The sequence below is a fragment of the Channa argus genome, chromosome 2, assembly GCF_033026475.1.
Source record: "Channa argus isolate prfri chromosome 2, Channa argus male v1.0, whole genome shotgun sequence".
NCBI lineage: Eukaryota > Metazoa > Chordata > Actinopteri > Anabantiformes > Channidae > Channa > Channa argus.
The window spans coordinates 24,224,432-24,241,095 of NC_090198.1; the positions used below are offsets into that span (position 1 = coordinate 24,224,432).

At 36.9% G+C, this 16,664-nt stretch overlaps 2 protein-coding genes across 3 annotated transcripts; both read left to right on the plus strand.

The window, feature by feature from the left end:
* Positions 1-411: 411 nt before the first annotated feature.
* LOC137104666 (protein PIGBOS1) lies at positions 412-2,161 on the plus strand. The gene is made up of 2 exons (XM_067486222.1): positions 412-561; positions 1,803-2,161. Exon 2 carries the CDS (start codon positions 1,816-1,818, stop codon positions 1,981-1,983), a length of 168 nt encoding a protein of 55 aa, XP_067342323.1. The 5' UTR covers positions 412-561; positions 1,803-1,815; the 3' UTR covers positions 1,984-2,161.
* Positions 2,162-3,408: 1,247 nt separating this feature from the next.
* rab27a (RAB27A, member RAS oncogene family) lies at positions 3,409-16,477 on the plus strand. 2 transcript variants are annotated; one of them, XM_067486210.1, is made up of 7 exons: positions 3,409-3,722; positions 5,518-6,001; positions 10,467-10,635; positions 11,296-11,381; positions 11,489-11,592; positions 11,892-12,015; positions 14,363-16,477. In XM_067486210.1, exons 3-7 carry the CDS (start codon positions 10,483-10,485, stop codon positions 14,556-14,558), a joined length of 663 nt encoding a protein of 220 aa, XP_067342311.1. In that variant the 5' UTR covers positions 3,409-3,722; positions 5,518-6,001; positions 10,467-10,482; the 3' UTR covers positions 14,559-16,477. The 2 variants fall into 2 exon arrangements, with proteins under 2 accessions (XP_067342311.1, XP_067342301.1); XM_067486200.1 differs by lacking the exon at positions 5,518-6,001.
* Positions 16,478-16,664: the final 187 nt, after the last annotated feature.

Here is a 16,664-nt window from a genome sequence, read left to right on the forward strand (position 1 = left end):
ATTGACTCACTCAACCATTATCTGTAACCGCTTGTCTTGTGTATAGGTGGTAGGGGGTGGGAAGCTTATCCGGGCTTTCAGTGGGAGGTCCACCCTGGACATGTCTCAGGGCCAACACAAAGATACATACACAGTCAGACAACCATTCACACCTACAGCACATTTACCCTAACATGCATGTCTTTTGTCTGTGGGAGGAAACCCACGCAGGCAGGGAGAGAACCTGCAAACTCCACACAGAAAGGCTGCAAATTTAGATTCAAGGAGACAACTACTCCAAAAACCTTATTTTTAATAAATAATGTAGTCTTATTAGAAACTGACTCTATTTGTCTTGATTTGCTGTTTCGATTTAAAAAAACAAAGACATTTTCTAATAATGCCAAGTCATGTGAAACCGCCAGGGGGCGACCTGGAGCTCGGTTGTTCTTCTACTTCTTCAGAGAAAGAACCTGCCTGGCAGCAGGTCAGCGGTGATGTGTTGGTTGTAACTTGTACTTTTACCTCCGTGTGCTTCGTCTGACTGTGTTTGGTAATTACTTCAAGCAAGCAGTTTCCTTGGTGAGTTACGGATTGTAAAATAATCGAAATAATCATGTTCTGAAGCAGGAATAACGTTAGATTTGTTGGAGAATTAGCTGAACTGGCAGGAAAGAGTCAAGTTACCAGTTACTTTGTTTTGTTTTTTTATCCGGTCTACAGTTTTCAAAATAATGCTAATGTTAAATTGTACAGCGATTATCTTTGATTGTACGTTTCCTAACTCCATTATTATTATCTATCATGGTGCATTTTATTAATGTCTGATGAGTGATGATACCTGTCATACCTGCCAAGAAATTTGTGTATAGTTTATCAGTGCTTCAACACATCAGCTTGATTTCCATTAGCATAACATACCTATATTTTGTTTAATCGAGCAAATAATAACAATACAATGTTAGAAAATAATGAAGCGTGTCTATGTCAGACAACATCTTCACATGTTTTGTCTGGTCAACAGTGCAAACACAGAGGAAATCATTCTGTAATTATGTAAAAAATGGAAAAGCATGTTTTTATTTGAGCTGCTGAAACAGGATTTCTTTGTTAATGGACTACAATTGAAAACAAAGATTAATTAACAAATTTTAAAAATGAATCACTGCAGTTTTACGTCAAAACAGGAATTCCTGTAAGATTTACATGGATAGACTCAGTGCATATTAGAAAGCATAAGGGAAAGGATCATTGTTCAGTTTTCAGCTTCCGACCTCATCGGACTGGTATTTTGGATTCATTTTTATAATGAAATGAAACAGTTTCTCTTAGCATGGTAAAACATGGGAATCCACCTGACACTGACTATTTTTATAAAGTTTTAAGATCTGCTGATAATGGTTCACTAATTCATGTTGATAGTACAACTATGTCTGTTCAGCAGTGTGCAGGGTTTACATGACCGTGTAGTTAATTCACACTTGGAGATGTCTAGAAGTCAACAGGTGCTATATATTAAAGGTCCTCTGGGACGTTTTGTCTGAACAAGAGGAAAAAAAAGAGCCCTGTGAATGCTCTTCCTAAAAGATTAAGATTTTTTTTTTTTTTTTTTTTGACACCAGAACTTCAGGGTGGATAATAATGTAAAGGAAGTACCCCGCCCTGTATTTTGACATTGACAAAGACATTTGACAAAGTATGTTTTGCACTGGATGCAAAACATACTTTGTGGTGGTCTCAGCAAAACCAGCAGTACAGTAGCTTGTGTCGAATGAAGCGTGTATATGACCTGTTTGTGTAACATCACATTATTGTTATTTCAGGATCCTTCGTGTCATGTTTCGACGAAGAATACCTTTGACACAGATGGCCTTTGCCACATTGCTTGGAGTTGCTGGTGGTTTTTATATCTACAGACCCTATTTTGAGCCACTGTCAAAGGCCTTGGGTCATCAACACCAGGATGTGCCAAAGGAAGAGAATGTGAGAGACAGAAATAATTAATTTTTCTGTTAAAATAAAATTCACAGACTAGGCAGAAGAACTACATCGGAGGCTGCTGGACTGTCAGAGCTGGAGGATAATTGACAAGATCAATATGAATAAAGTCATGTTTCTTTGGATTCATCTGTGTAATTGTAAATGTACAGAATAAAATATTTTGACTACTTAGAAACTAAAATTCTATCTGATTTAAAAAGAAAAGGTACATGGAAAATAGTGTGTCACTTTTTACACTTAACTACCAAACTTGAAATTATTTTGCTTAGTTCTGTAACCTTATTTATGAGCCACATGTTGAACAAATGTGGACCAATAGATTCTTTACACCTATGGCATCAAGCGCATTAGCATTAGTGTAAACATTGGTTTTTAATAGTGAGTTTGTTTGACACCCAGAGAAACAACTTCTCTAATGTTTAAATGTGATCTTAGTACTTCAAATAATGAAAAGTATTTTGAGTGATACTTGTAGAGGATTCCTTTTTAGGTTACTTGGTGTGTACGTTATGTGTTTGGTATTTCTGCCACCGCTGCTTAAAAGGACACCACAGATTTTCAACTTACTCTCGATAGTTCTAGCTGTATGTAAATAGTGAACTTCCTTTCCCATAAAAAACAATTATCAGCTTTTAGATGGAAAAATTCCAGATTATATCACATGAAGGTGTTTTGTAATTCAAATGATGTCTTCTGGAGGAACTAAGAGGATCTTAACTAAGAGTAGTGGTGCTGTTAACCATGTAGGTCGGAGGTCAGGGCTTGGAAGCGCATCACACTCAAGTTGACCATGGTCCAGTAAACCAGCCAGATTAACCGCAATAACACCATGTGTAGCCAGGTTAACCATTGCTAGCAAGAACCAGTTTGCATTACATTGTACCTTTGTTCATAAAAACACTGTAGCAGCATGTCCACAGATGGAAGGCTGCTGTTTTATGAGACACAAGTAATTAAAGTGCTAATAAACAGTATATTACTACAGTTGATGTGTTAAGCAGCCATCTTGACCTTGAGTGTCATTGAGGGTCCCCTGACATTATGATCAGGGGCCAATCCAGCAAAGGAGTTCCGAATTTCTGTCTCAAATTGAATGCACCATATAACCTCTGTAGCATAGCAACCAGATGAGGTCATCAGTAGTGACATCATCTTGAGTTTCCTAGGTAGAAGACGAGAAGTATTTAATATTCAGAAGGCAGAGGCAAGTTTGGTATCATTCATAAACATCTAGTCTCCAAACTAGAACTATGGGAAGCAGGTTAAAACTTGATGAACTCACCCTTTAAGTTAAGTATGAAGGATCTGAACACTTCACCCACCACTGCTTCACACTTGTACCCGGCTGTCTAAAAAAGTGTAAACAGTGGAATAAAGAGTGGAATATTTTTGTTTCAAGTGCAAAGTCATTAAAATAGCCCAGTAAAGTACATTTGTCAGCTGAGACTGGTAACGGCTGTCAGTGTGTTGTAACGACCCTTCCGTTCAGTTAGCTAATAGCTGTGAGTAACCCAACTACCGCGAGCTCCGTGGGGAGGAGCTGTTTCTCCACTGCTCGACACCTACGGAAAGTGAAGCTGGTGTTCGGTGAAGCAGCTTTCGTGTCAACTAATGGCCCAGAGGCGACGGAGAAAGTAAAGTCGTCCCTTCTTGAACTTTGGTGAAGTCTTCAGCAGTCGATTTACATTCCATCTACTTTTCAAACATCAGGACACTGCGGCGCAGTTACGCCCCGGGGGCCGGTGAGTAAAACTTAGTTCAGCGTGTTTTCAGGAAATGTCAGTCGAAGAAATCAGCCTGTAGCATCTGTCAGCAGTTAGCAAGAGACTGGAAACTTTTCTAACTTTAATCCAGTTGATTGTTTTCCGTTTGTTACTAACAGACTGTCCAGGGGTCTGCTTGTTGAATTCCCCCTCTGCTAGTTAGACAGACCGCTGAGAAACAGTTGTGAACCTGCATTGTCCTCCTCTCAGAGTTACTAGCTTTATCCACATTTACTCGATTAGTTACTGGGGAAAAAAACCCTGTTTGCTCGCGGATAAATAAGCTCATATTAACCTTTATCACAATGTTTAAGCGGGTTTGGACACATCCTGCTGTTAGGCTGCGATGTGTCTGACAGGAAGCTGGGAAGCTGGCATCCAGATCAGTTTTATTGGCTGAATCCATATTAAGGTTAAAAGTGAAGAAGGAAAAAAAATTCTAGAAAACTCAGCTAAGGAAAAGTCAAATTATTAAGGTTGACTTTGGATGACATCGTTTTGATTTGACTAACTTAAAGCATAAGCTGACAAAGCATGTTTTGTTAACTGACCTGCTGCCGCAAGTTGAACTGATTGAAAGTTCTGACCCCCTTAACCTGGATTTTCTGTGTAGACTATGTAACACGTGGCAGCCTGAGATAATCAGTAAGATGATGTTCAGTGATGGTTTAAAGGCCGGTGGTATCAGTCCCAAGGGGCATTTGGTTTGTCAGGATGCCAAACATGGGGTTTGCAGTATGAGGCAGTGACAATACAACCACAACTGTGGCATTTCACTAATCAAGACCTCTGTTAATTAGCAGTACAATACTGTACTTTGTGTTTTAAAGCATGTAGTCTTTGATATATTTAGAGAGGTATATTTGAGAGGAGGCTGGGAAGTTAGCAGCCCATTTGATTCTCTTGGCAGGACGGTGTTGGGTTCAAAGAGTTTTTATTTCTTGCCAGTTTTCTGACCACCAGTGACAGCCACATGATGACCAGCTGAGGATCATTAGATTTTCTATTTGCTCGTTTAGTCCACTTTGAGTGTTTGTGTCTCAGCATAGGGACAGGGTTAACGTGCCTGTGGCTACTTTTGCTGCTCCGCTTCACTGCCGATAAAGTCTCACAAGGTATTTTAATGACTAGACAGTAAACAGCTCCACAGCCAGAAATTTTGAAGCACCTTGTGCTCATATCTAATGATTAGATTTTATTCTGCGTTGCACCTTTTCCATCCTGTGTAGTTTAGCTGAAATTCATGCTATGTGCATGACTGGATCTTTCTAAGGGGCTGTCGGCCTCTGTGTTCGATAACTGCCCAGGGTGGGTCTTCCACTTCTCCCTGACAAATGATTAAAACAGCTTTTTGTTTGCTGGTGCGCATGGGCGGTAGGATATGCTTGGCAATCAGGGCTACTACCTCCACTCCCACTGCAGGAAAAATGCAAAGATTAACAGCCATAACATGAAGTAACAATAATATCTTACTAATGTCTTAGTTATGCTGTAACTTATAAGACACAATGTAAAACAATGTAAATGATAACATAACCAGTCTAACAGTTATTAAAAACATTAAAACACATAACACATCTCCTGCTGCCAGTAGATCACAGGTTCAACATGTTATAACCCTGTGTTCTCGTAAAAACCCCGTCTGCAGGGTGTAATCTGTTAACACATAAGGGCGTATTATGTTTTTTTAAGATAATACCAGCATCCAGTGTTTTCTTTTTTAGTCATTGTACACATTTTTCTTTATATCAAAACAGACATTTTTCTATTTCAGCTCAAGGCATGGGTGATGGCAAGGGTCAAAACAAATAAATACACAAAATGTCCAGGGTGTACCCCGCCTCTCGCCCGATGACAGCTGGGATAGGCTGCAGCTCCCCCCCATGACCCAAATAGGATAAGTGGTGACAGATAATGGATGGATGATGATTATTATTATTATTAGCTCCCTATAGTTTCAATATGCCAGTTGTTTAAAGTGACATACTTGCATTTAAGAGAAACAAAGTGTTAGTTCATAACAGCAGAAACAAAGTTGATAGTGGTTTTGCATTTTTCAGCTCGTATTTTTCGACACACCAAACATACGCATGTTAGGTTAACTAGTGAATGTGATTGTGGGGATAGTTTTGGCCGTGTGATAGACTGATGATCTGTCCAGGATGCTTCAACACGTGTACCGATCAATCTACCAACCCTGTGTTTGATGGGTAATGCTGCTCCACCTCCTGAATCACAGGCCACCCCTTCCACTGAAGGTCAGCACTGTATTATGTGTGCTAATTTTGTACTGAGACAGGAACTCATTTGTTGTCTCTTCAAGGTTATGACTGTTGTTATTTTTCCTTATCTCTGAAATTGCTTCTTTTATAAATTCTTATGCAAAACGTAAGGACAGTTGGCATATTATTGTGGCAAACAGCAGACCACTTAACCACAGGCTGCAATTCACACCTGAATGTTGTTGTTCAGGATTTGGATGTTTGTGCAAAGAAGACTGATGAGTTCCTGCCAACCTTCTGTGTTTTTATAACTATGTTCTGCCCGTGAAGCCAGCCAGATGTGAAGCCAGCATTATCATGTTTTATTTGGAGAGGACTACATCCATTGTTAGTCGATTATTGTTTCAGAAAAGTTTATTTAAGGCAGTAATAGGACAGAATTGTTTTCCCTTTGTGATCTCTTACTGCACTCAGTGTTTTCTTGCCTAAAACAGTCATACCGGCCATCAGACCTGGATTCCTTTTAACAGCTTTGGTAGGACTGGAAAGTGCCTGGTGGCATAAAATGGCTTTGCAATTTTAGATTTAGTCCAGCTTCATATACTCAGCACACTGTTGGGCTTGTATATTTACGTTCTGTTCTTTAGAATAGATACTGTTTCTTGTTTCTGATACGGCTCAGTGCTAAGTCATCTGATTCATCTGATAATAATGTGCAGACATTTGCTGTCACAATCTGCATCTCCCACTGTGTGGTTTTGTTTCTGTGACCTGTTTTTACTGAAACAAAATTCATGTTCTGACTCAGGTTTTTTTGTTAGGGTTGTATATAGTAATAGTGTGACATAGTATAAATATAGTGAGTCACACTTAGGGATAAACGGCTAACTGCATATGCTTATATACATATACCAGCAGGTCTGGTGGAAAAAGGACGTGGTGTGATGAAAGATGCTGTGGCAGGAAGTTGTGAGTTTTAAGCTAATTAGCTGTCTTCTCACGTGTGACTGTAGAGGGATGCATGTTTTGATCTGAGGAACCCTAGTTTATAGTTTGTGTTTACAGGGTTGGGCCTAGAGCTTAGCAAACGTGTGATGAACCAAATCCTACATCCTATTGTTTTTGTTAACATTGGGAAGAGACTGGGGTCTTCTAACTGTGGATTAATAGCTGCCCTTTCCCTTTAAAAGGAAATAAAAAGGCAGCTTTCTAAACAATATTTTAAAACAGAAGAACATTATCATTAATATGATTAGAAATCAAAGTGGTATAAATTCAGGGATATTATTGAAAATAGTGTAATGTAACTAATAATGTAATATATGTAATAATGTAAAAATGTGTGCTGAATGTGTCGTTGGTATTTCATTATGGCTGAGTTGGCCTAAGCTTTCAGTCCAAATTCCAGCTACCCTGGTGGAAAGACCTGGGTCTTTCAAACATCATAAAGTCTTTAAAAGATTTACTTCTTCAGCCACTACATGTTCTCGAGTGGACTTCATAGTTTTATTTTTTGGGTGTTTAACGCACATGAGTGCCTGTAGAAGCCATTTCTGTCATGGTGCATTTATCGTGGGTCCTGATTTTTGCACAAGACGTTAAGCTGCTTATGGCCTCAGATGAAAGCCTCTGTGGGGTTACAATGAAAGAATGTAAGACTCATCTGAACACTTTTGTACACAGTGGTCATATGAGACATCTGTTCTTTATATTTCTTTGACTGATTTAACCCGATTTAGTCTACCGTTACAAATGAAAATGTTACATCTAGTAGATAACACAGTGTGCTTCTTTCTCTTGTGTAAGAAAATAAGTGTAGTACTTAGCCACTTAACTTCTTACTTTACTTGTTAGGTTATGTAGTCCTCTTGCCAGCACTTACTGTATAATCCTAATGAAGGTGAACCTGAACTTTGAACATTTGTCACAAAATGCAGAAAAAGAATGTCAAGCAACTAATGCAGCATAGGGTTTCTTAATAATTATGCATGGTTCACAGTTGGTTGCAAACATTTGCACTAATGTAATTTTCCTTATTTTTTTTTTATCCCCTTAAATTGACATTGACAGCGTATTATTTTTAGTCTTTTTGCCATTTCAAAATAAGGGGATGCAAACCTTTGCACCCAACTGTATATATGATAAGCCAAGCCCACATTTGTTGCTGGTTGGTACATGTGTCAGATTTTAACCGGTTTCTTAGATTGTAGATAAATGAAACTGATTGCATCAAAAACAGTTGCAGCATTTGCTGCATGTTGTAATTTACCAGAGCATTAGAGCAACGTATTGCATAAAAGCTCATACAGAAAGTATGCAACTGACAGTACTTGTTATATTTTAGATTAAAATGCTGATTACAGTTTTTTGTGTAATCTTTTAGTTTGTTTTTCAAAAAAGATGCACTGTTTTCTGGAGCTGAGAGTGACCTCTTCAAATGTTTTATTTGATCAAAAGCCAAACACATAACAAAGATCAGTTTCAAATCAAATTTGAAAATATTTGATATTTATTCACAATTTGTGCTTAAAAAACACTTAAGTAGATATTAATGATTAAATGACATGCTAAAAGTCAATTATTGTGTTGTTTTGGTTCTCTCCTTCCTGGGTTATGGATTTGATGTGTCAGTGTGGTTACATAAATTTTAGGATTGTCATCTGTAGTAGGACAGTTTGCTCAATGTCAACGTGCATAAGACTGAGTACACATGTACAGACATGACACCCAGTACTGTCAATTAATGTTGATTGTATACCGGTAAATAGACCAGTTGGACTTGAAAGACAGCAGACAAGACAAAAGGCTGAATGCTTTATATTGTTGACCGGTGTGAGGTTGACAGAACCAGACAAACAAACAAAAGGAATCTCTCCCTCCAATCTGCACCACACTGACTCTGTAGAAAAACTCTGTTGTTTATTCTACACGATATAAGACACATGGTCTAAATAATCTCCAGGAACTTGAGAAACAGTTGTTAACGCCCCTACACACCCATAGTACACACACACACACACACACACACACACACACACACACACACACACCCACACCCACTTACGTGTTACTTGGGCTGTAAGTAAATGTACTCCGTTTTAAATTCTTCTCTATCAAAGAGATGATCCCTGGATTTCACAATTGTCTCCATTTCCTTCTGAATTAGGCCAAAATAGTCAAAAAGAACTATCTTTGGCCACAAAGACAAGAAGCCCCACAGTTGATGCTATAGCTCCCATACTGTAAATCCCTGATCTTAACATCATGGTGTTGGTCTGTGATTACATGAAGAGACACACTGACTGAGTTATCTATGGCAGTTTCTTTTTACACATGCTGACAACACAAGGTCACACCAAAATATAAATGTAATTTTGTTGATTGATTGGCCATTGATAAATAACCATGATTCTTGGCATTATTTTTGAAAGCGTCCTTAACTCAAATGCCTAAAACCCGTGAACAATATTGCAGCTTCAACATGCTCAGAGGTCTAGAGTAAGAATTGGAGCTCCAGAAAAGTCCTGGGCTTTTCTGGTGCTCCAAGGTCACAACAAATAATTTGGTTATGATTCAGAAATGTATAGCTGTGATTGTTGTGTAGAGAGCAATGAGTCAGTAAATGAATGATTGGATGGATAAATAAGGCAGTGATTTGAGACTCAATTCTGCTCTGCTCCTGGCAAATCTTGGCTCTCTAGACAGTGTAAATGTACCAGGCCAACATTTTTGTATTGTCCAGACAATCTTAAAGGTTAGGGCTGGTGTTTTTCTTGTTAAGATAAGATTTAAACAAACAGCACACTAATCTTGACATTTTCTGTGGCAGTCATGGTACTGTCACACCAAAATCCTCCTGGTGAGGCTAAATGCAGGAGGGGACAAAAGAGATGAGGATGAACTTGTTTTCCCCACTGGTTGGCAACAGGGCAATGTGTTAATGTGCCCCTGTGGTCATGTGATGACAGTCAAGGATTAGACAAAGATCAACGGCTTTCGGCTTGTCCTTTCAGGGGTCACCACAGCGAAATGTGTTATTTTTATGCTTGGTGACCCTCCTGCCAAAACCCTCCCATTTTTTATTTTTTATTTTTTTTTCATTTTTGGGAACGGCACCAAGGTGGCCCTGAGTGGCTGGGCAGTCTGTTTTGTGCTTTTATTAAATTTATTACTGCAGAGTAATATAAAGACTGGCGGCCTTAGAATAAACATGAAAAGCATCTTCAAATGTAAAGAATGACAAATGTGTGTATGAGATAATTCTCTACTCGCCCCTTCTTTTTGGGCGGTATTTCTTCCTTCCGTCAAGCTCGGCTATATATATATATATATATATATATATATATCCGTCGAGCTCGGCTATATATATACAAGTTATATAAAATTTGTGTGTGTGTGTGGGTTTGTATCCAGTTCTTATGTCACCATCTCATCACTTGTGGGACATAAAAGTTTTTTCTTGTGTGTGTCGCTTAATTTTGCTGTTTTTTGTGTGTTTCAGAAATTAAGGACTCACTATGTCTGATGGGGACTATGATTACCTCATCAAATTCCTAGCCCTTGGTGACTCTGGTGTGGGAAAAACAAGCTTCCTTTACCAATACACAGATGGCAAATTTAACTCCAAGTTCATCACTACAGTTGGAATAGACTTCAGAGAAAAAAGAGTGGTGAGCTCAGGCCATTTGAGTAAAATTTCTCGACATTGTAATTGTTTTGTTCATTCATAAAAATTGATTTTACACTTCCCATTTACTATTTAATATTTCCTTCTTTTAAGGTGTGCTAGCATTTACTGCTGCCTAATTAGGGGCTTAAATACATTCCAACAATATTTGGTAATACTCTCCTAACAAAAGGCTACTGATGAATGTTGCGACAGAAATCTGAGTAATGACAAATGCTGAACCGCAGGCAGTACCCTCCTTAAGAATAAACACTTTATACCACTGGCAAACAGCTGAGTGGTGTTCCTATTTATTTAGTATTAATCCTTTAAAGCTGATGACCTCCAGCTGTAGAAATATAGTCTATAGTGATTTTAACACGGCTTTGTTAAGATACTGATTGTTCATTATTTCCCATTATTATGTTTTTATTATTAAAGGTTTTATCAGAAAGGTTTTTAGCACTTCTAATAAAAAGACAAAGATTCATATACACCATCTAGGCAAAAATATCAAAAATTGATCAATATAATCCCACAAGATGACCAATCTGGATTGAGATTTGGTTTTATTTGCTTTGGTTTTTGGCACAATAAAAATAAATTAACTGTCGCGCAGAGAACATCTGGTTACTTTGAACTCAGTTGTCTTTTTTCCACTCAGGTTTACAAGTCAACAGGTCCAGATGGATCTTCAGGTAAAGGACAGAAGATCCACATGCAGCTCTGGGACACAGCAGGACAGGAGAGGTACCTGTAGTATTAACACTGTTTCAAACCTGTGTCCTTTTAACACATTTAATAATATTTCTCATTATTGGTATTGTTTTAATTACTTTTTTTTTTAATGATTTTAGGTTTCGGAGTTTGACAACAGCCTTCTTTAGAGATGCAATGGGTTTCCTCCTCCTGTTTGACCTCACAAATGAACAAAGTTTCCTTAATGTCAGAAACTGGATGAGTAAGTCATCTGATATGTCTCTTATGTCTCTATGTCTCTTAACTCATTTTTATTAATTATCAATTTCATTCGTTAAAACTGGTGATTCTGTACATTCATAATCAGTACAGGATTACTCTAATTAAGACATATAAGCGCACAGAGCATTTGATAATATTAAATTGATTGTTATTGATATGTGAATGAAGTCTTTTACTCTGACAAGAATTGCTTCTATGAAGGGGACATCTTTCTCAGAAGTAAAGGAATTTCAAAATAAAACTATTAACTGTAGATAATAAAAAAAAAAATCTTTTCAGGTCAGTTACAGATTCATGCATACTGCGAAAATCCAGACATCATTCTCTGTGGCAACAAATGTGACCTGTCAGATCAGAGGATGGTCAGTGAAACAGAGGCCCGGGAGCTGGCAGAGAAATATGGGTATGTCTTAATTTTCATCCATCTGTACATGAACCTCTCCCTTGCACGTTTGTTTTGAAGGCAGTGGCTGCATTGTTTGCTCAGGTCTGTGCAGGAGAATGTCAAACTAGCCTGGTCCTCCTTGAAAAGCAAATATTTGTGCATTCATAAAATATCCTGCTCCGGCCCTATAAGACCCACCTTTCCAAAGAACACAAATGTTGTACTGGATGGGTATGTTTTTAGTGTCTTTAAAAGACACCTTAACCTCGGTATCAAATGTATCATCACCCCATATCTATGTGCACTGTTGTGATTCGTGGTTTTTAACATTATTGATTGTCTGCATATTCTTTTTATTTTTTTCTAACGTCAACAATTTGCACAAAGAGAAAATTAATACTAAATACTTTTTACAATTGGGTGCAAAAGTTTGCATCCCCCTGGTTTGAAATGGCAAAAAGAGTAAAGCTCTTTTTGAAATGTATTTTTTATTTAATTCATTAATACATTTAATGCACATTCAGCTACTACAATCGTGTCATTATTTGTTTTGTACTAGGTAAGTGTGCATTACTATTATTTTAGGTTGAGGGTTAGGTTTCCATGCAATTTAAATTATAATAATGCACAGTTAAGTAGCATAAGTGTTCCTTATCATCAGAAGCAAAAGTTGAAAAACAAAAATATATGCTCAGTTATAAAAGAATTATAGACAAATAATAAAAACTACATCAGTGCAAAAGTTTACATCCCCACTTAATAAACTGATGAAAATCTAACTAGTTGATTTACATAAAATGTTATGTCAATGGACATAAAAATTTTTGCCAATTTTAAACTCACAGGATGCAACTTTTTTGCACCCAACTGTACTTTAGCTCCACTACATTGCAGAAGGAGATGTTGTGCTTTTTAATCCACTATAGGTATCCAACGGTTACTACAAAGGTTAGTTTCCTAATTTAGGTTGAAAAAGGCAGCATAAATAAATTATAATAAGATGAGATTTTTTGAGTTTCTTCTAGGCATCAAAAACTACTCAGCAGTATATACAATAATTAAAACAGGTGTAACTTTATGTGGTAATAATCATTCTTCTTCATTCTGCATAATGATAACTTTAACTTTTGGTACTTTGTGCTTATGAACTTGTTCTCTAATTAAGTAATTTTAAATGCAGGACTTGTAACAGAAAATTATACAATGCAGCATTACTACCTCTTTATACTTAGATTACTGTTGGATAAAAGATGTCAGGGACAAGTGTGATGAAGGTCTTAAGATCATCAATCCTGAATGGAACAGTATACAGAGCAGTAACAACAACGGTTTGTCTTGTTGTCTTTATTTTCAACATTGGCAACATTATTAGTTATGTTTAGTTTTAGGTTTTCTTTGGAACAATTATTTTATTCCATTTTCAAAATGTACCATTTTAGGTTTCATTTTGTATAAATTATGAACCCTAGTAGCCAATGCTGTACAGGTATTTTCCCTGTAATACAGGGTAACATTGTTGTCCAAAACCTATTCTACAGTAAATGCATAAAGCCGTGTGATAGAAATTTTCCCTCTTCCTTATTCAACTGTTACTAGATCTTGGAAAAATTGTAGACAGAACTCAGCGTGATGAACCATCTCAGTTTAATACATGCCGGCATGGAGAACAACACATGCATGTTGGTGTCTTCTAACTTGCATCTCTCAAACCCCTTCTATTTATACTCAAACCTAAGAAAGGAACCACCCTCACAAAACATGAATGAAGAAACCAGGAGCTCGCAGTTGACATCATTCTTCACGCTTTTTAGGTTGTCCGTCAATGTCAGTTGTGAAGCAATAAAACCCTTTTATTGCACCTTCTTGTAGATCTTGTGACCCCAGGACCCACTATCTACTACATTTCTTTGGGCCTTGTAACAACAAAGCGCCTCCTGTGATCTTAAGCATTCCTCTAAACATGACACACCCTGTGACTTCTTGTCCTCTTTGTGACCTCTTCAATAAGCCCATCTTGATTGACTGTTTGCTAATTTTCTAACTATATGACTAAATTTACTCTATCCCTCACAGCAGCAACGCCATTGCACTGGATGACATTGCATCCGTTTCACACCTGACCATATATGTATTAATCTGCATCGGAAAATAGTCCCCAACAAATGCAAGATTTAGTCCTAATTGAGTAATGTTTCAAAAGATGTATAAGCAGCTATTTAAAAGATTTTTATCTTTATAAAAAAGGATGGGAGAAAATCATAAAGTATCTCTAAACCATTTATTATCTTACCCAAACATTTTTGTTTAGTCTTAATTGGCAGTGGTCATCCTAGATCCCTTCTTTTATACTTTTTTCCCCCTGCAGAATCCCATACTTTGAGACGAGTGCTGCAAATGGGCAGAACGTGAACCAGGCTGTGGAAGTCCTGCTTGATCTCATCATGAAAAGGATGGAACGATGCGTCGACAAGTCATGGATTCCGGATGGTACTGTACGAGCTAATGGACCCAGCAACCCAGACATCTCAGAAAGCTCAGAGAGGAGCAAATGTGCCTGTTAGAATAATGATGAGTTTTTTTTAATTAAGTATTTGTGTCTGTAATTGTGGTGGAAGACAGTTTCCTATTTCAGCAGAGTACACATTTAATGTTGTGTATGCTGGGTAAAACCTTAACATTAATTTACATCCCCCACCAACATAGGCAGAATTTTATTGACATGATATTATTTGTCAGCACAAAGCCAAGTGCCTTTTAAATATAAACACTTCCATTAGTGTTAATATCATTGCTCTTTTCAATAATTATTTCCTGTTGGTTGTGAGTGTGTGATATTTATTTTCTAAATGTCCAAATTTAATTTTCAGTTAAATATGCTGATTATATTTTCCGGTGTTATTCGTTGCAACAACTGGACTACTATGGCAGATATGCATTAAATATACTGTTAATACACATTACTTTCTGTAACGTTAGTGTAGAATCACACTGCAAGTAACTAAAAAAAAACAAAAACAAAAAAAAAAGACTCACCTGTGTTTTCCTTGTTGATGATAATATCTCTACTGTCAGCTTGGTGTTGGTGGAGAGAAATTGGCTGTGATTGTACTTGTAGGAAACGTGAGATAACAGGTTATGTACTACTGATGCTGAATGTAAACTGAATATCCTGCTGAATATTGCAGTCACACAAGTGCCACAGCCAGAAAAATACAGTATGTAGCTTTCACTGCTAGATCGATGCATAATTAACACTCTTTTCGTCTTTCTCTTCAAATCAATACCAGTTATTATATTGTAGTTCTTGTTATTCACACTTAATTATGCACAGGAACAGTTCAACAGTATTTACAATAAATGGATGTTCAATAGGATTAATGAAGATGGATGAATGTGATAAAAACCAGAGCAGTAGATCTAGAACCCAGATAATCCATCCTACTGTGTAAAGGCCCATGCAAATATTTTAAGTTGTTGAATGTCATATTTTCTCAATACTTTTCAAAGGGAAAAATGAAAATCCCTGCATATTTTGACTGTTTGTATGAAATGGGTGACCGGACTCAAATTTACATGTAGTGTACATGACAATGTTTACTTGATTTTGTTTTATTTCACTGTTGGAAAAGTGTTCACCAAACAAGTTCTACCTTTATTCTAGAAAGCAAATAGTTTCATGACCTTTTAATTTTTAACTCCCAGAATACAACCTAGTAAGCGTAAATGACACGGCTTCTAGTACAGCTTACTTTGGATCCAGACTGCTTTTGGTTCTTTTATTTTACTACCCCCCTTTTACAATGCATACATTTGTGAATTATATGTTTTTAAGTGTTCTTATGTCATACCATCAGGATGAAAACACGTCTGCTGACATAAAAAAACAATTATGAAGTAAAACAACATTCAGGGCAAATGTTTTGTTTCACACAGCAAATATTTTAAATGAGTGTGTCCATTGGTTATAAATATGTGCTAATTAAATATTAGGCAAAATGCATCAGGATGTAGGTGACTTATCGTTTCAGCTTGGCAAATTCTGTAATCTTCAATTTTAGTGAGCTGCACCATAGTTAAAATGCTTAAGTCTCAGTTTAATATTGAATGGGTATTATACAGTAAGCTGTTGAATTTGTTGACTTTAAAAACCAATAAACCCAGATTTTGTATTTGTAGGTTTTATAAGTCAGGCAATAAAATGTGGCTGTCACTTCAGTTCATACCATAAATGATTTTATGGTATTGCCCCAAATGTTCACTTTGCAAATCTACATTATTTGTGTTACACTGTAATTTTGCCTGTATAAAAAGAGCAATTGCTTCACAAGTATATTTTTCTTCTTACTTTTTAAAAAGGGTTGAAAATCTATCAAAAAGGTAATTTTATCATATTAGTCAGAAAAAAAATATTTCATGCTGTCACTTGTGCCATACTTTCATATGTAAATTATGTCCAACAATAAAAAGATATTTATGTAGTCCTTGAAGTGCTATAGGTCATTTTATGATCATTTGTATAAAGGTTGACTAAGCTGTACAGCTTTTTATTTATAAGTGCAATTAGCCTAATGTGCTAACCTGACCTAGTATATTACTACATTATTCTGTTTTGTGTAACATAGACATACTGTGACACTGATTGTTTATCATCAGTTTATCAGCTATCA